A 20,154-nucleotide genomic window follows, 5' to 3' on the forward strand; every position below is an offset into this window, starting at 1 on the left:
TTAGCAAAGTCTGCCCTCATAAGTGAGTGATCCTATTACCATGTAGGATTAGATGGGCAAGTCCCTAGAAAAGCCTGGTGAATGTATCTGCTGCTTCTGGCATTGCATCGACATAAAACAGATGGCATTATGTCCTGACTCCATGAATGAGTCACACCTCTTCTTTGCATGCATGTAAAACTGAATACATGGTGCAGATAGATCACTGCTGTGTCAGTGCAGTATCAATAAAGTGCATCAGTCAGGTTTTGGAAGTGCTACCCACTGTTTGACAGAAAGGTGGTGCACAAACATATAATACAAACAGCTCAGTCTTAAGACCTGCCCTGACCAGGTAAAGTATATGAAATCAGGTGTATTAAGGTACAACTCCTGCAATGGTACAATGCCCTGAAAAACCTCCAATGTATCATAACAATTCAAAAACCTGAATCAATTATGTCTTCTTGACCACACTCACTAAAATAGTGTTATATGACCAACATGTTTTATTTCATGTTTTAAAAAATTATGCTGGATACTATCATTTGGGTTTTTAAAATTACAAATCTCTTAACACCTTTCCTTCTTCCTCATCATCACTATCAGTCACATTGACTTGCTGTACACTAGAGGGTGTAGATGGGGTTGCAGTAAAAACATTCTCAAGGGCCCCAATGTCCAGCTGTGGCATAGGATTTAAGTATTCTTCTTCAGTTTGACTGTGGCTGCTGTAATAGGATGTCCCTTCCAAGCTCTCGCAGCTACGGGAGTCTTCGCTATGCGTATGCTCATCAGGATACTCTCTAAAAGGATAGTCTCTGTTCAGAGCAGAAAACATCGCCTCATGTTTTTGATACTGGTCTTCATAAAAGCCAAGACATTCAGGCATGGAGCTGGGGAAGTTTCCGTAGCCAAACGGTGGGCGACTGTATGGACATGTGCTGCAGCAAGACAAAGATGAGTTGCATCACGGCTTTTACCATAAAACTGAATGATATATTATAGCTTGTTTGTATTCAAATCTGGAAACCAGTTACCATAATAAAGGGATTACCTCAGTCATGGGACACAATTGTAAATAGAATACAATAATATGGCCGTGTTTCAAAAAGCCAAGATGTGTGCCCATAGTGCATTATGCAGAATAACTAATTTAGAAGATACAACAAGAACAGGGTGGGTAACTTGTACCCTTCCAGCTACTGTTGGACTCCAACTCCCATCAATCTGAACCAACAAGGTCCAGTGGTTACACATGATGGGAGTTGGAGCCCAACAGCACCTGGAAGACCATATGTTCCCCTTTTCTGGTCCAGAAGATCATCTGGTCCAGTTCAGAAACCAGGGGCAGGACCATGTAGCCACATACATCCCATAACTCTTAATGCAGACCTGTTTTTTTGTGATGAATGATTCCAACTTTTGACCTATAGCACACCTCATAACACCTCTACCACACTTCATAACATAAAATTAGCAAACAAACCATCAGTATAAAAGTGAAGTAAAACTGAAGACTACATCGAAATAAACATCTTTGCAAAATACTCAATTTAACTAGAAGCTTTTTGAAACAAACAAACAAACAAACAAACAAACAGATATACTAGCAAGCGGCAGGACTGATAAACCACCTCAGTAAGAACATTACACAGTATCCATGCCACCACTTAAAAAAAGCTTCCTACTTCATAACCATCAGCCTAGCTTTTAGCCTGTGGCTCATTGAGCAAGGTCTTCTAAACTGATATAAACATGGGTGAATACCAACTGTTGCAGAACATGATGGCCTTTTGTGATAAGGAAAGTGACATGAAAAGGGACTGGAGCTTCTGCAATAACACTTGTTTGATGCAACATTGTCTAATTTCCCCACAAACATATCAGGCTGAATGCTCATTAAACAGGTCATCTGGAGATGACCAAAGAGTCAAGAGAACCCGAATGAGAGGTTCTCCTTTCAAAGGAGGAAAGTGAGTTGAGGAGAAAAGTTTAAATAACAAGGTCAAGGTCACAGATCAAATTTAAAAAGCAAGAATGAGAAAGAAACCCTTATAAAAAAAGCCCTTTGGTCACTGCAAAGTATGATGAGAAATGTTTCAGTGGAATGAAATGAAGAGGATAAATGTGTGAGGAAAGAGGAAAAAAGGGTGGACAGAAAGGAAGAGTATACAGTTGTACCTTGGAAACCGGACAGCTTAGTTCTCAAACATTTTGGCTCTTGAACGTTTCAAACCCAGAAGTGACTGTTCCGGTTTGCAAACTATTTTTGGAAGCCGAATGTTCAACAGGGCTTCCATGGCTTCCGACTGGCTGCAGGAGCTTCCTGCAGCCAATCAGAAGCCGTGCTGTGGTTTCCAAACATTTTGGAAGTTGAATGGACTTCCGGAATGGATTTCGTTTGACTTCAAGGTATGACTGTACATGGAAATTCACACAGGTTCTTTTCAATCTTTTCCTTGCAAATCTGCAAATCCTTCCATGGTTGTCTGACTACATATGCACCTTTACTGCAGGACACAAATAAATAGCTGCATTACCTTGATGGGAAATAATGGGGCCCAGGTAAAAAGTAAGGATGATGAAATGAAAATCGAGGAGGAGCTCCGAACAGGGTGGCTGGATGACCGATGGGAGGAGGTTGATAAACGTGTGGATGGGGGATGGGAGGAGCTTGAGGAATGGGTCCATTTCTAGAACAAGAAGAAACACCTGAGTACTCCTTAGGGGGTTGACTATTTGAGACACTGTATCTGGAATGTGTGGTGCTTGTATTATTTGGGTTCCTGCTTGCGCTTTCGATAGAAATCTGGGTTGGTCTCTTTATAGAGCAATTTGTTCCTGAAGAAACACGGTGAGCTTCTGTAGGTGAAGGTGCAGCAAAACGCTGAGGTTGAAGCACTGGACGAATTGGCAGATTTGCCGTTGAGGCAGCCAGTGGGGCTGTGCTTCCTACATTTGGCTGGAACAGCGTAATAGGGCCTGGATGCTGAGCAGAAGGACCTGGCAGCTGGATAGTAGAAGGGGCTTCACCTTTGGAGAAGAGAAAGTATTAGCCATTAACACTATGTTATAAATATTATACTATGTGATTATAGAAAGAATGATCCATGTAATAGCACTGAATCATCCCTCATCATTTTTAAGCTTTTCTTTAATATAGCATAACCTATGGTTGCCATATGTCTGAATCTTCACTTTTTGAAATATGGCAACCCTAGCATAACCTACTGCAGTTTCATAACCAAAGACATCTATGGATGCAATTTCATGAATCAGCAACATTAAAAAAGACATTCAATATTTAGATTGTTAATCTTTTTTTAAAATGTCTTTTCTTTATAAATCTCCTACAAGTTTCCCTCACAATGATGCCCAGTATGCAGTGTGCTATCATTGAACATGTAAGGCAAAGACTTTCCAGGCACTTTTTGGCAAGTCTCTCAATTCCCTATCAGCATAAAACTGAATCTTTTATATAAAATCAAGTCCCCAACATTTTCTCCCCTAACAGTGTCTCGCGGGACCAAGGAAACGACCTCCAAACAGGGCTGTGCAGACAGGGACTAGCTTGGTTTCTAATAGTTCCCAGGGAGTTCTAAAAAAACCCCAAAGGAAACAGTTGCAATATGTGATATAGCTGAAAGGGTGAAAAATCTGATTCTCATTCCAGACACTGGCATAACTGAGCATAGGGAATGGGATATAATGCTTCTTCTTTCCCTCCTGAAGTCAACTTCAGAGTGTTGGGAAGCGGCAATATATTTCTAAGGCAGCCTCTGAAAACTGGGAAGTGGGCTCAGGAGGGAAGGAGGAAACACAGAACCTGAAAGACCTTCAGTGTGGTAGTGGTGATGAAGGTTCCTTACCCCTTCCTCAAGACTTTCAAGCCATGTTCATTTTGGGGAAACATGGGGCAGGACTAGATTTAGAAAAGTGAGAATGCCCTGGTGTCTTACTCTTCATTAAGTCAATGATATATGAGAGGGTGGAGAGTGGTGAGGCAGAAGAAAACTGAATCGCTTTTGCTTCTCTCATCAGATTTAACAGACGTTTTGCTAGTAAGAATAATGACCCAACTTTGCTTTGAGAATGATTAAAACAAATAAACAAGCATATAAACAAAACATTCTGTACTTCACTAATCTAATTTGGAAATGAATTAATAAGGCTACTGCAAAACTATGGCACATCTCATCATCAAATATTCCTGCATAATCCTACATAATCATACTCTCAACAAGAATACAGACATTGGGTTTTTGTAGTTCCTATCATATAATGAACTCACATAAACTATTGGAATGAACTCACAGACTGGGTGTCCAATGCTGTTCTGTACGCTGGGTATGACCACAGAGTAGGTGGGAGATCGGAAAGGGTAAATGGTAGTTGGATTTGTAGTAATAATATTCTGAGATGTCCCAGTAAAGACAGTGGAGGCTGTCATTGGGCTGGTAGCAATGATATTCTGAGTAGTGCCAGAGAATACTGTGGAGACTGTCAAGGGGAACCGCTTCCTTTTGCCAGGTCGTGGCTGGTAAACCCAACCTGTGGGAATATAAAAGAGTAGGCTCACTGAAATATAATGGGTTATTTTATTTCAAAACTGATTAATGTAATAACAAAGGACACCAAAAAGAGTACAGTGAAAGCACCTGCCTGATGTTAATAAGCAGGGAGTTCCAAAGTCTGGATCAAAAGATCAATTTCTTATAACTACAGAACAAGTATTATGTTGCACCTGTAACAGTGCCAGTTCCACTGGTGGAAACTGTCAATTCAGCATATATAGGGTAAAGTGATCTTGCAAGTAAACTGGTCCCATCCTGTTAAGGGCTTTATATACTAATGGCAACACCTTGAACTTGGCCCAGTAGCATTTGCTATAATAAATCTGCTATTGTACTCAGTTTAAATACTTAACGTCAATGGCAGATGCTGTAAAAATGTACATGTGCAACATTCATGCATACATGAACTTACAGAGTGCAGCCCCCTTAAGCAGCTCCCTCTTCTGAACTGGTTTTTAAACTTTCAGAGCCTGAAAAAAACCACTGGACTATGGGAATAGAAGGGGTGGTGGTGACAAAAGATTTAATGAATACTGCCTCGTGGTTCCTACATGGTGGTGGGGTTTTTTTGTATTTCCTTTCAAGTATCGTCCTTGAACCCCACCTTTTCCCACTCATAAACCTGTTTCTGGATAACACAAAGCACTCCATCAAGACCATCAGATGTTGAGAAACATGTAAAAAACCAAAACCTATTTTATACCAGGGAATTCTTCTCTGTGCTTTTCTTTAATCTTCTGAGCTTCATCATAATAAGGTTTCTTTTGCTCTTCTGTGAGTTTGTTCCACTCCAATCCAAGCTGAACGCTTATCTCCGCATTATTGGCAGCAGGGTTAGCTTTGGCTAAGGCTGGCCGGTGAATTCTTGCCCACACCATAAATGCATTCATGGGACGCTTGACATGGCCATCTCTGTCTTTGCTAAATGGAGTGTCTGGTATCCCTACAGGAAAGAAAGATGGATGGGTAGGCAGTATAAGTACCATACAAAGTTTGTAGTTAAAAACAACGAGTTTGCTAATGATTCTGGGCTCATTACTTTAGTGCAGACTATAGAAATAAAGGCCAAGCTCCAAATAACCATGAAACCGTTGTCATAAGCCCACAGGAGCTTTTGGCTTATTTTCCTTAAATTTTTATAAGACACCTTTCTGGATCAAGTCCTCTCAAGGGGGCCAACAGCAATATACCAAAAGAAATACAGTAATAGAGAATGACAGTGCATGTGCTATATTTTAAATGGGATACAGTACTGTAATGTAATGGGACTTTTAAAAAAAAGCCTCCATAAAAATAGAATTCAGCTGCTATAAACACATTTCCAAAATCACAGCAGGAAAGGAGTAACAGCAACTCTCTCAAACCACATGGCAAACTGTGCTTGAAATCGAAGGGAGCTTCACAAGTGATTTGTGATGTGGCAACTTTTTTCAGACAAAGCCACATTCCCTTCCAAGGGCCATGTGTCAGGGGTCGGTAGTGCCAAAGACTAAAGAGGGTGGAACAATGAATGTAAATTTTACCTTTGTCCACTAGGCTAGTTTTACACACTCTCACTCACCCCTTCCATCAACTAGACAAACTAGAGGCATTATCAGAGTTCAAGGACATATTCCAGCCAGTTCAAGAAGAGTGTAAAGTAGAGCTGGAGAGGAGTAGGTTTTGGGGTAGAGTCCTCAGAACCAGACAGGGCTATGGTTATATTTGCTTACTTGAAAAACAAATATTGATTTATCAACAAAATCATCTTCATTTTTGAGTGTAGGAAGGTATTGCATACTGCCAAGAACACTAGAGATGGTGTCTTTGTGCTCCACATATATATATAGTACTGCCAAAACAGCCACTGCATCTGTTGTGATTTTGCAGAGAGGGAGCAGTAGACTGTATGTCTGAGTCCCTCCTAATTCCTGGATCCAACAAGGATCCAGTTGCTGCTGGAATAGCCAGACATGTTTCTTGATAATGGCCCCGCAAGTATGGGTCATTAAGGTAACAAAGGAAGTGGCTCTGTGCCAGAGCAGAAATGAGTGGGCCTCCCTCCCTCAACTGTCTGGCAGTTAGAAAGACAAAAGCAAGGGAGGTGTGTAAGTGGTAGGTGTTGGAAGCAGCCTGGGCAGCTGAGAGACACACAGCCATGTCTGACTTGTGCTGGAATCTAAGGCTGTGGCTATGGGAGAAGCAAGATGCTGTGAGCACCTGCAACACAGGCTCAGGTTGTATATATGTGTAAATAAACCATATATCCTAAAGACCATGGTCTCCACTGTCCCTCATTCTGAGGAAACCGAACCCTGGGTAAGTGCCTGGAGCCCCGGGATCTCGCACTACTCAGAGATTGGGGTGGTGTTCAGTGGTATATAAAGCATGCTCAGGGAAGGGGGGGGGGACACAGGGGAACAGGAAAAACCCAGGTAATACCCAGCAATCAGAGACTGCCCATCTGACACACAGGGAGTCAATGAGTGGGACACCCATCTAGCAGACACCTCCATCACCACACACACAAGATGAGACTACAGGGCCCCCAGTTCATCAGCCCTAGTGGCACAGTCAGTAATTACTTTGCTACTGCCAGTCCACAAGCATTCTTCTAGGAAGTAGTTCAAATCCTGTTATGCTCCCACCACTCATTTATTAGCACATGACACATTGAGTAGGGGGTGGGGTTATTGGGCTGTTGTTCTTGATTATTATTATTTTTTAAATTTATGCCACATTTATGCCACATAAATAAATAATAAATAATAAATAAAATAAATAAATAGGAAGGAGACGAGACACAACATGGCACCCACACAATTTCATCTGCAAAGAGCACATGCACATATACACATACACCCTTACGGGGACAGGGACTCAAGACCCACTGGGGGGACGGGACACTCTAGAGTCTAGTTGACAAACAACCAGGGGGAGAGGCCAGGACGCACACTGACAGCAGCAGTAGTAGTAGCAGCAGCAGCAGCAGCAGCAGTGTCTCACTCTGTGGGGCAGACTTTGCCAATATGGTGTGTTCCATATATTTTGGACTACCAGTTCCCATCATCCCTTCCATTAGCCAGGTGCATGGGTGTAGCCAAGGGAGGGGCAGCTGCCCACATCAAGTAAAACAATATAAATACTTAACTAACCAACCAATCACGTTGGTTCTGCACCCCCAACAAAGGTCCTGCCTATGCCCATGGCCAGGTGGCATGGCTATTGGAGTTGTAGTCCAAAATGTCTGAAAGGCATCAAGTTGGGAAAGGGTGCTGGGAAGCAGGAGAAAAAGGTTTGAGCATCAGCAGGCAGAAGGGGGCAAAATATCCTGGCTCAACCCCATACTGAGCAGTTCCCTAACAGTTCTGCTGCTACTGCAGCAGACATCAATCGGACACATTGTGTGGAATTTGTTTTCTCCATGCTCCAGTCTCAATACAGGCATTGACACCAGCAGCACAGAGCTGGAAGGAAAAGCCCTAACTAGGTGAAACAGCTTATGATTACATGCTTGAAGTGTTTGATTTGAATCCAGGGTACATCCCTACACTAGGAAAGGGGTGTGGGTGTCCACCCAGGCATACATCAACCATTCAGAAGGAGCACCACTTCAACCAATAGCTGTTCCCGAGTCATTTTATCTCAACCTGTGGATCCCTAGATGTTGTTGGACTACAACTCCCATCACCCCTAGCTAGAAAGGCCAGAGCTCAGGGATGATGGGAGTGCAGTCCAACATCTGCAGACCCAGAGGTTGAGAACCACTGGCTTAAACAGATATGTACTAAAAGCAGAATGTTGTTTTTGGGCACTAAGGTACTAAACTTTACTCATACATCTGAATCTAAGCTTCCTGAATTATTTCAAAGTACAAGTATTAAGGATTGGAATGCATATCAACAACTTCTATTAATCTATGAAAAGAATTACATATCCACTACAGATGTTTCTGTGGTCAGAACTCAAGGGATACAGCTTAGAAATGGTGAGACCTAAATTTAAAGTTGTCTGGTGCTGCAATCCTTTGCACCCTTATACTTGGAAGAGTAAATCTCACCGAAACTAATGTAGACATGCACAAGATCACATAGCAAGCTTTTTTGTGAGATCTAAACTTGGCAAGCCTTAAATTGCTCAACCTTTCTGTCTGACTTTGGAAAGTCACTCAAGAGATAATTCTGAACCCTAGTATTTCAAAAGTATCCCCATTAATTTCACTAAGGTGGGTAATTTCACCGGACTGGAATATTGCAATACATTCTATGTGGGGCAGCCCTTGAGGCTGATGAGAAAACTTTATTCTTGAAGGGTAGTATTGAATTTTTTTAAATATAAATTTACTTTGAGCATGTTTGCCTCCTACTTACTTGAACTAAGCAGAAACAAACCATGACATCTGGCTTAGAGTAACACCCAAGCCAGTGATCAAGATTTGTTTTGCTACAACAATTCATAACTGGTAATCTTGGCTACAAATCATAGTTTGTTGGGAGCAAAGCCTCCAAGTTCTACGTTGCTCACTGTCCCTTCACTGAGTTGGCACAAGGCTTGTTACTTCCCTCCCCCTTGAAAAGAACATAGAGCTGAAGGAAGAAGTTGAAAGGATGGCACTCTTTTCTACTTCTTCTTTCTTCTCTGCCTGTATTTCCGGGCTCAGAAAAATGAAAGAGGTAAGGAAGGCATTGCTCTTTCATCTCGATGTACTTTTCAAGACTCAGATCAGCTCCTGAGCTGCTAACAGAATGTGAAGGGAAGAAAGTACGTACATAGCATAGGAGGGAAAGAGGAGTTATCTGGGAGACTGAAGAAAATGGATCAACCAGGGGAAACAGGTGCCATGGGAATAAGGAGAGAGGTGCACACATGTGCCTGTGCACATTGGAGCCAGTAAATCAGATCCCCTTGGAATTGCAGAATTTTTCACAGGTGTTTCCCAGAACCAGTATCACATCATGTGTCAGTTGACTGAACCATGGATCTGGTACTTTCCAGAGCTGCCATGACACAAAGACGCTGATCTTAGGCACAGATATTTCTGGATCCTCGTAATACAAGGGATCTCTTCAAAACCATAATCAAATCATAGTCACCTGTGTCTGCAGACATATTCTGTAATTTATTGGGGGTGTTTTTTATTCTGTGTAAAGATCAAGAGTAGCCATGCTTTGATTGATGTTTGTGATACCTGAAAGCACCAGATCTGCTTTTTCTTTTTTAAACTGTGTTGTGTACCACTATAAGGTGGGGTTGGGGTTTTTTTGGTGGGGTTTTTTTTTGTGGAACCCCACATAAAATCATGCAAATTCAAGAGGATTCATTTTAATTCAACTGGATTTGACTTTTACCAAACCTTTTGAAAAACCAAACAATCTCTGTGTGTGCTTTCTTTCTGACTACTGGGAGGGGGGGGGGGAAGCAACTAGAGGTGTTGGTGCCCACAATACTCCTTCAAAGTACCTAATGTGCCCAAAGGCTCAAGAATGCTTTATGGGTAACAGTCTCAGCCAAGCCTACTTCAGTAATGTAGTGATAATAAAGGTGGATGTTTGTACAGTGCCCTGGGCTCCTTGGAAGAGGGTCAGAACAAGGCCTAACAGATTTATTGTGGCATAAACTGGCGATGAAGTGGATACTGGTCTATGAATGCTGATGGCACAAAAAAGGTTAGTCTTTAATCTGCCACACATGAAAGAAGCACTTTGTTGTTTCTTCTGTGGGTCACAGTTAATCTCTGTGCCCTGGTTACAATGTATTAAAGAGGGCAGTGGCATACTTCCGCAATAGAAAGCTCCTGCAAATATTAAAAAATTGTAGATGGGACTTTGCATAATTGACCATCTTCATAATCTTTGGTGGTTGCAACAGCCAGTAAAGTATACAGTGAGCTGTTGTTAATTACATGAACGTGAGTGAAGCCCTATCTTCCTTCTGGCCCTTCATTTTTTATTTTTTTTTAAAGTTTGGAATAGTGGTGCAGATTAATGTGTATGAACAGTTCTATCCCGGTGTTTACTTGTACATAAATAGCGACTAAAGGGCAACTTGGCAAATACTATTATACCTATCTACTACCTGCATCTGAGGGTAGCACTGTGAGAGGCACATCTTTCGTTTCTATTTTCACTGAAGGCTCCAGCAAGGACTGCATTTTAAGGGGTACTTGTGCCACTGGCACTTTAGTCACTCTTATGAGCTCAGATGGAGGTGGCCCTTGAAACTGGATTCTAGCCCCAGGAGGGACAGCATGGAGTGTGACAGGAATCTTCAGTTCTTGAGGATGCTGAGTCCCCAGAGGCTGAGACAAGTCAGCATCTTTGTTGACATGAGCTGGGCCGTTGGAGGAGGGGCGAGGCTTGGATGCCAACTCTTCCCTCCCCTTGCAAGCTTCCTCGCGAGGCTCCACCAGTTCCGTTTTGATGGCCCCTTCTTTTCCGGACCCCAAGGCTTTGGTATCACAATTCTCTTCCACCTTCACCTCTTTCTTGATCTCCTCCGGCTCTTCTCCTTTCCCCACTTTGACTTCCCCCCCTCCTTTCGCGCCGCTGCTTCCCTCCTCCTTCCCTCCTCGACGACTGGCAGCCGCCCTGTGCTCCCCTCTCTTTTTCTTGTTGCTGCCGCCCGTCGGGAGCAGTTGGTTCTCTTGCTCCCGCTCCTCCGCTTTCACTTGCAGCACCTTCTGCTGGCCATTTCCCTCCGCCACCGCCTCTTCCAGCTTCTCGCAAACCCCAGGTTCCAACCCGAGGCCAGGCTGGCAGAGCTGCCTGGCAAGGCAAGGCTGGTCTTCCAACAGGTGCTGCTGCTCTTTATAGGCAAGCCCTTCCCCAGGCAGTGGAGGTTTCTGCTCCCTGCGCAGGGCATTTTGCTTGGGGTGCAGCAGAGGGTGCTGCGGCCCCTGTTTGGGGGAGAAGAGCAGGAGGTGCGGGTCCCTGGCCCCCTGCCCCGAGAGAGGGTGCAGGAGAAGGTGGTCCATCCGGGGAGCGCCCTGCCAAGCCGCGGGGTGCAGGAGGCGGTGCTGCTCTCGGGGGGTTTCCCCCTGCGCCCCTTCTTCCATGCCGCAGCCCGCCCCCCGGGGAGAGGGATTGTTGCGGGGATTGTGAGCTCAGCCTCCGCCCTCTGTGACCGCCCGTTTGTTTCCTGCGGTTGGTTCGCAAACGTTCTCGGCTCCCCCTCCCGCCAGGGCCACGCGCGCCGCGCTCGGACCCCGCCCTCCGGAGCCTCGCGCCGCCTCGGGGCACCGGCGGGAAATGGCAACAGCCGCGGGGCTGGCTCCACGTGCCTCCCGCACTTTCCCCGCGCTGGTGTCGCCAGGGCGACCCCGGGGGCCGCGTAACAATGAGGTCGCCATGGAGACCCCGGGACGAACCCACGCGCCTTGCCCGCTTTTTTGAAAGGGCTTCGTTTGGCGGCGGCGCGCGCCGGCTCCCTCGCCCCCAACGTTCCCTTTCGCCAACAGCTACCGTTCCCTCAGCCCGTGCGCTTTCAGCGCGTCGCCTCCTTCCTTGACAAGCACCAGCTCATTTCCCCTCGTCTACGGGATTCCTTCTTTTCAAACCCAGCGTCGGGGTTGGGAGGATGGAGACGACCACGGCGAGGATAAAACTTAAAAGGAGTGCGGGACGGGTTACCCCTGCACGGTGCGACGCGTGTTGCACCTGACCGTGGGAAGGGAGGATGCGCGTTCAACGGGCAGAGGGAACTGGATTAATGGAGGCCCGAAACAACACTGTCAGAATCCCCATTAGGCACGTTCGCCCGCCTTTCCTCAACCCGGCGTCGCGGGACTACAATTCCTATCAGCCCCGGCAGGCTTGGCCAGTGGCCAGGGATGATGGGAATTGTAGTCCCCCGGCACCGGGTTGAGAAAAGGCAGGCGCGCGCGCACATAACACACACGGCGCGAGGGCCTCCTTTCCTCCCCCGCCCCCATTAAACGCCCCACAGCAGCCTACGCACATCCAGGATGGGCGGCATCGAGACTGGAGGGCGTGGCTTTCAGCCTCGGTTCGCTCTGCATTTATCCCGTCTACTCTGCTGCGAGGCTTTTTGCGCCCGGCACTGCGAGGAGGCTAATGCGGTTAGGGAGCTGCAATCCCGAAAGACCTTGCGGCGTCATAGAGACTAGCGGCTAGAGTGGAGGACGGGGGGAGTGTTTGTGTGTGTGCGCGCGCCAGCCTTCCGGGATCGCGCAACGCAGCTTCCGCCGATGCTGGCGCTGCCTAGGCTTGGTGGCGTTCTTCCGCCTGCTGCCGCCGCCGCCTCCCTCGGTCTGCGCGCGCGGCTGAGCTGCGGCCGCGTCGCCATGGCGAAGAGCAAGTTCGAATACGTGCGGGGTTTCGAAGACGAGGCCACGTGCTTGCCCAACTGCTGGGTCGTGGTCCGGTTGGACGGCCGCGGCTTCCACCGGTAAGCCCCGCTTCAGCGATTGGCGGCAGCTTGGTTGCCGCTGGCGACGGCTCAGCCAATGGTGGCGGGAAGAGGGAGGGGTGGAGAGGTTATGGGCATCGTGCAAGGATAGAGAACCGGTGGTCGGATTTCAGGGTAGGAGCTGCCCTTGGGTATCGGGAGGGCTCCACCCAGAGGCGGATTGCGGGCGGGGCAGCATCCATGGGACACAGCTCCTTAGCCAAGACGGCCAGTGGTCGTAATCTGAAGACCACAGTGGGAAGCTTTGGTTTGGGAGGATTTCTCCGCTGGGAGTGTGCGCATCTTTTTATTTCGTAAAAATTCTGCATCCACACGTCCTTCCACAGGGGGGACGTAAGTTTCCCTGCGGGAGTTGATTACGATGAGGGTTTGCCAAACGTACCTTCCTCTTAAGCACGGTTTTTTACTCCCCACAATCAAGTGGTGCATAAATTTTATGAAGCTAAGTTCATAAAATGTATACACCACTTGATGGTAGGGAAAACCCATCAGAGCACTTTACCAAAAAAAAGCAATAAAAAGGCACTAAAAAGTTTACAACCATAATTTAAAACACTGATGTTTCTAATAATAATAATTTTTATTTATTTATACCCCACCCATATTGGTGAGAAAGTTAAAACTGCATTAGAATAGACTTAAGACAAATTAAAACTCATGCAACCTTCCTAAGCATCTAGGTAGGCTTGTCTGAAAAAGATTGTGTTCAGCAGGTGCTGAAAAGAATACAATATGCAGGGAGTTCGTGGGCCACCCCTCCCGTATTGCATCCACCTATCTGTTTCACATCTTGCAACTCACAAAACTCACTTCCAGCCATCCCCTATTGGTAGAACAGATAACAACCAGTATTGTCATGAATATTTGAAAAGCTGTAATTGTCCTGCTGCTTCTGAATAAGGAAAGGAGGAATGGAAGGTTTTCATCCTGCTTAAAAAGACACTGAGCTATATGAGTTACAGCTAGGATTCTTAGTAGTGCCTCAGTGGAAGTAGTTTTACTGTTATATACTGAAGTTCTCACGCTGGGCCAGCAGGGGGATACTGTAGATAGTTTTCACTTAGATCCACATATGCAAATAAGGGATTGAAAGTGACATTCAGTGATTGGATTGTTACAGAAAGTGGTTACAGTTGCGTTGTAGTGGAGCTCTATATAAGCAGGCTGGCTGAACCCTTTAGTTCAGTTCTGTTGTGGCCTATGAATAAACAAGAGCTGTTTGAAGATTTGCTGTGTCGTCTGATATGTTCACCCACAACTTAACATTTACCTTCCATTTGGCAAAAATGTGAAGAAGTTACAAAAATCTGCTGTTTTTAAAAAATTATAAATTAGTATTGCAACTAAAACATAATAGCATGCATATGGGATCCAGTCCAAAATTAAAAAATAAAAACACGCTAATAACCACTTTAATAACTTTGACAAATTTCATTTATTTGTATTTTTCCCTTTTTGAAGCTTTGCCGAGCAACATGGTTTTAAGAAGCCTAATGATGATCGCGCTCTTAACTTGATGAACAAGTCTGCACAGACAGTAATGCAAGAATTAGAGGATATTGTCATTGCCTATGGACAAAGTGATGAATACAGCTTTGTTTTCAAAAAGAAAAGCAACTGGTTTAAGAGAAGAGCAAGGTAACTGGTTTTAGAGCTTCTCTCTCCTCCCATCCCAACCCAATATTTGCATATCTACTCTTCATACAATATGTTTTAAATATAACCAGTTTGTTTAATTTTATTATATAGTTATGCAGACAATAATTCATAACAATTCTGATTTGGTAAAAAATGGCAGCTTTTTAATAAGTGCTGTGTAAAGGCAAGGGGTGTACTATTTATTTTGCTTAAAATTCATTTTCATCTGAAATATAAAAATTTGACAGCTGTTGTATGCATGCAACATGCGTTGCTTTTCATAGATTTGGTAATGGCCTCCTTTCATGTTCTTGCAGTAATAATTGCAGAAAACAAAAGAAATGCAACCAAATTGGGAGGTGGAAGGGTTTTGGTGGGGTATTCAGTTCACAAGGTAGGAGAGCAAGTAACAAGGAATGTATACAGATAAGCTTCAATTTGCACATTTTCATTGGTATAGTCTTTCCATTTGGCTTAGTAGGTGGTCATCAGCTGCTGTTATTAGCATATGATATGCTTTAAGAATGACAGCATACTGCGGTTTTCATTCTATGTCATGATCTCATTGATACAATCAGCCATCCAGTCCTGAGAGTTGACTGAGCACTATTATGTATGATAGTTCAGCCCGCAAATGGCAAAATTCATAGAATCTTCATTTTCTGTTATCCAGTTTTCATATGCATGCGATGCTCTCAACCTCCTGGACTTGGAAAATGTAGGAGTGAATCATACAGATCTGGAAAACTCTGAAACATTCAGCCATTAATGGTTTACTGTAAATGTGCCTTTTAGTCTGTTTTACTGCTTCCTGCTAGTGCTGGGAGGAAACAAACCATGATTTCTGTGTTTTAGGTTTTGTATCTGAACCAGGGATAAAGGTTTCTTTTATTCCCAAGCAAACTGAAGTATAGCCAAGGTTTATTTTTGGCTTACCGGTTATGGTTTGTCAGAAGAGAACAAGCCATGATCCATGGGTTGGATGTAATGCTTAGCCAGGGATTGTGTTTTGTTTTCTTTGTGCACAAACCGGGAAGAAAGAAGGTGCTCTCTTGGGCATGATCATGGTAAAGTATTAGCCATGAGTTTTGATGATGCGTGAACAGGGCCATTGAGTCAAATGCATTTTTGCATTACATAGAGTACTCAAGTGTTTATTTATTTGTCAGTGTTGTAGTACTGATGTTATTAACTTTCACTTCCTTTTTATTTTCTGTTTACAAGTAAGTTCATGACTCATGTGGTCTCCCAGTTTGCCTCCAGCTACGTTTTCTATTGGAAAGATTACTTTAAGGACCAGCCTCTTTTGTATCCACCAGGATTTGATGGGCGTGTTGTGTTATATCCTAGTGACCAGAATTTAAAGGACTATCTTAGTTGGCGACAAGCTGATTGTAAGCATCTCTTACGCACATGAGAAACCTCCACCATCAGGTTTTTGTGTTTGATTGTTTGTTTGTTTGTTTGTTTGCATGGGTTTATGATTGTTGGTCAGTATTGCCTGTAGTTACAGAAAGTTATCCTTCAGCTGGGATATTCCAAGACTTTAGTTCTTACACATATGGAGAAAGTTAAAACCTTAGAGAGGTTCCAGTTTTATGCCACGATGGGAGAGGCATTGCTTTCATGTCCTTTCCCCCCTGCATCCCAACAACACCATGAGAAATGCAAACAGTATTATATTCAATTCTGTAGTATGATGGGAACCCTGCTGCTGCCTTCAGAAGTCTAGTCAATGAATGTAAAAGGCGCGACAAATAAGATGGACAATCACAGCAACCCATGTTGTTGTTCTCCCTTCACTGCACACAGCAATTTACTTGCATGTTTTCTTCCACCCCACCTTCCCCCACCAATTATCTGGCTACCTGACTGAGTAGTGTTTCCATGAAATGGATAGCAGTAGTTTTAGATTGGCTGGATGGTCTACAGAAACCCTCATGTTTGATGTGACAAAAAACCTGCATAGCAGGAAATTTTTATTTTAAAAACATGTCACAGGAACCGTTGGTAGGGTAATAATATATAAAACACTGATAAATACTGAACCAAAATACTGGATTTAGATAAAAAGACTACTGCTATTTTTACAATATCATGTTCATATAATAGTTACAGGTAGGTAGCCGTGTTGGTCTGCCGTAGTGTGCATGCACACAAAAGCTCATACCAATGACAAACTTAGCTGGTCTCTAAGGTGCTAAGGATTTTTTTTAATATTCTAAGGATTTTTTTTAATATTCATATAATAGTATACAAGTCCTTCAGTAACTACTGCTGTGGCAGAAAGCTTGTTCAATGTGCTTCCCAATGTAGTCTGATGTTTGTTATTTCATTCCTGCAGGCCACATAAATAATCTCTACAATACAGTATTTTGGACTCTTGTGCAGAGAGGTGGCTTGACACCTGTACAAGCCCAAAAGCGACTACAGGTATGAAAGTCTTCTTTCAAGATTATGCTAAGTAGTATGTTCACTCATGCTTGAGGTTTTAATGTGCAGGCATTCAAATTACACAAGTGTTATGGGCAATGAGAATTGGGAGTCTGGATGAGGTTGAAGGGGTTTGTAAGTGACACAGTTATCATAGTGCAAGAGTGGGTGGGGGGGGTGTGTGTGTGAGTGAGTGAGAGAGAGTGAATAGGTTACCTGGGGGCCGGATGCGGCCCAATCATCTCAGTCCGGCCCGCAGACAGTCCAGGAATCAGTGTGTTTTTACATGAGTAGAATGTGTCCTTTTATTTAAAATGCATCTCTGGGTTATTTGTGGGGCATAGGAATGTGTTCATTCCCCCACCCCCACAAATATCGTTCGGCTCACCACATGGTCTGAGGGACGGTGGACCGACCCACGGCTGAAAAAAGGTTGCTGACCCCTGGGTTAGATTTTTTTTAAACTATATCCAATAGCTTTATCTTCCTATCTCCATATTAGTATGAATATAACACTTGTCAAAGTTTAAAAACCAGGTGGAACAAATAAGGATTAACTGTTTGTCTAAATGCAAGCAGAAAAGGGGACTGGTGGGTTGTGTATAATCCATCCTGTCTCCAAATATAGTGCTCAGATCTAGATGGAGAGGAGTCAGTGTTTTCATATGCCTGTGTGGTGGTGTTTTTATAAGGAAAAAAAATATTTTCTCTTTATCCTTAGGGAACAGTTGCAAGTGACAAGAATGAGATTTTATTTTCTCAGTTCAGCATTAACTACAATAACGAATCATTGTTGTATAGAAAAGGAACTGTTCTACTGTGGCAAAAGGTAATATAATTTTGACAGATACCCATTTGTGTGTAGTGCATTTTACAAACTGTTATACAAAATACTTACTGTACTTGGGAGGTAAGTGGTTTTGACAGTCATACGTGTGCTGATTTTCCAGGTGTGTCTTGCTTTTATAACATTACCACTGTTTAAGATTTAAGCCTAGAAATGTTCTGGTCTTCAGTGAAAAGGATAATTCCTCTGGTAACTTCACTCAAATTTTAAGTAGTGAAGGTTCAATAGGAGCACATCTGCCACTGAACGACCAGAACTTTACTAGTGATGATTCTAATTTGAGAGTTGTCTCATATTATAGTTAAAAAAAGAAATGAAACTAGAATTGCCTTCTAGCCTACTTCAGTTCTGCGATTCTACATTAATCTGTCACTTGTTTTTATAGGTAAATCAAGCCATTAAAAAGAAAATTAAAATTCCAGAGGAAACGGAAGAGAAGGAAGTTGAAGTGACCCGGCCAAGGACTACAGTAGTTGCTTTGCACTGTGATATCATTGGGGATCAGTTTTGGGACCAGTATCCTGAAATCCTAGCTGATGATAGCTGACATTTGCCATCTGGATGTTGGTGTGAAATACTCCATACAGTTTACTCCTGCAAGGACCATGGGAGACGGATAGGTGACTGGCCCAGAATGGATATTTCAGTAAACTTGTGTGGTGCACTTAAGAAGCCATGTAGTGCTTGTATTCATTTTTATAGTTTCATAGATGTGTATGTTTTCCCATCAAAATTATGAGGTGCCTTACAATAATATCATTGTCAGGTTGACAAACTTTTTACTTGAAAAGGAATGCCTTTAATTTAGGCTATGGCCCTCAAAGGCACTCTACTGGTACAAGTCCCATGAGATTTTGAGCTGCCCATTTAAAACTGAAAACATTTAAACTCCTGCTTCAAATTAAGTTCTATCATCAGGGAGCCAAGTTACAAATTATCCTAGTTGCTAATGTCTCTGGATTATATGAGTGATAAACAAAATACCCTGGCAAATGGCTGAAACTAATTAGGAAGTCTTCTCTCAAGTGTAAATTAGTTATGGCTTTTTTGAAAGCTATGGAAACATAATTTCCCTCCGTAATCATACATTTATTGTTTGGACTCTCTCCTTGCTGCTTTACTGATTATTAGAGAAGGTCTCGGGTGACCAAACTGGAATAATAAACTTATTGAATAAGGGGGGGCATCACAACAGGATATGTTTGTAGGTCATGCTCTCAATTTTCTGCTGCCTGGGAAACTATCGAGTTCCTGCTGTTGAGGATTGTGGCAATCAACTTACTGGAAGTTCTTTACTCTTCAAAAAAAAGTTTGTTGCGCTTCTGCATTCTTTCTGCTGGACCTGTGAAGTAATAAGACCTGTTCCGGGGTGGGGGGGAGATGGAGTGTATCTGATACTTTCTCGGACTATGCAGAGACTGGAATGATACATGCTGGGAGATAATAACAAAAGGGTTTTATGTGAAATATTTTGTTAATGTCATTCCATTCCTCACTTTCTGCCTTTCCTGCATTATCTTTTAAAGAAGACCAGGTCCCTTAAAGCCTCTTTGAAAAAGAGATAACAATAATCAACCAATTTATCTAAAATGGTGGACATCTTCATTGCTATAGTTAGGTTAATCATTAAGAAAAACAACCTTCTAAGCAATATGTGTTTAAATTATTGCTGTAATGTTAATAATAAAATTTTGCATTGATTTTTGGAATAATTCTCTTGTATAGTTCAGGAATCATGTAAGTCAATTCTCTATCACTGGTGCACTCTGCTACCTATCATACATACAAATATCCTCGCAAACATGCAAATAGATCTTTGACTTCAAGGCTTCCATGTTCTACTTTCTCTCCATCATAGGTGGGCAGAGTATCTGGGTGGTTTGATCAAGGAAGTCCAACTCCCAATTAATGTATACAACAATAACCTAATTCGCTAATTTAGAAAGCTGAAATGAAGAGAGCTTGAGGTACTCAGGAACAGATTTGAATGAAGGAGCTGAAGCTCAGCTGAGTTCTGATGTTCCTACTGTACTCAGCAGCTATGTAGAGGCAACCTGTCCTTTAATTCTAATGTATATATTTTGTACTGTACCCCATTTGGTTGATTGCAGGGTACTAGTAAAACACAAAATAGCTTCCACATTCCTGTAGTATGCTCTCCTCTGCTCCAAATTAATAAACAAATGTTTGGCTGTCACAAAGCACGCCAGTCAATAAATCACAGTTCAACACTGGAGTTAACTCTTTACTAGAGAAATAAGATCTTCATAGACC

At 43.3% G+C, this 20,154-nt stretch overlaps 2 protein-coding genes across 5 annotated transcripts; one reads left to right on the forward strand and one right to left on the reverse strand.

Moving 5' to 3' along the window:
- Positions 1-465: 465 nt before the first annotated feature.
- On the reverse strand, positions 466-11,589 carry SOX30 (SRY-box transcription factor 30; the record flags this gene model as incomplete). Its single annotated transcript, XM_083726214.1, has 5 exons — positions 466-923; positions 2,523-3,015; positions 4,297-4,533; positions 5,260-5,499; positions 10,611-11,589. 5 exons carry the CDS (start codon positions 11,587-11,589, stop codon positions 542-544), a joined length of 2,331 nt encoding a protein of 776 aa, XP_083582340.1. The 3' UTR covers positions 466-541.
- Positions 11,590-12,741: 1,152 nt separating this feature from the next.
- THG1L (tRNA-histidine guanylyltransferase 1 like) lies at positions 12,742-18,552 on the forward strand (the record flags this gene model as incomplete). Of its 4 annotated transcripts, none has more annotated exons than XM_083726231.1 (6): positions 12,742-12,941; positions 14,424-14,600; positions 15,825-15,994; positions 16,945-17,033; positions 17,755-17,862; positions 18,266-18,552. In XM_083726231.1, the coding sequence occupies 6 exons, from the start codon at positions 12,742-12,744 to the stop codon at positions 18,425-18,427; spliced, it is 906 nt and encodes a 301-aa protein (XP_083582357.1). In that variant the 3' UTR covers positions 18,428-18,552. The 4 variants fall into 4 exon arrangements, with proteins under 4 accessions (XP_083582357.1, XP_083582359.1, XP_083582360.1 ...); XM_083726233.1 differs by lacking the exon at positions 12,742-12,941 and adding an exon at positions 12,982-13,076; XM_083726234.1 differs by lacking the exon at positions 12,742-12,941 and adding an exon at positions 13,038-13,093.
- Positions 18,553-20,154: the final 1,602 nt, after the last annotated feature.

The sequence above is a fragment of the Podarcis gaigeae genome (assembly GCF_964106915.1).
Source record: "Podarcis gaigeae genome assembly, chromosome: 2".
NCBI lineage: Eukaryota > Metazoa > Chordata > Lepidosauria > Squamata > Lacertidae > Podarcis > Podarcis gaigeae.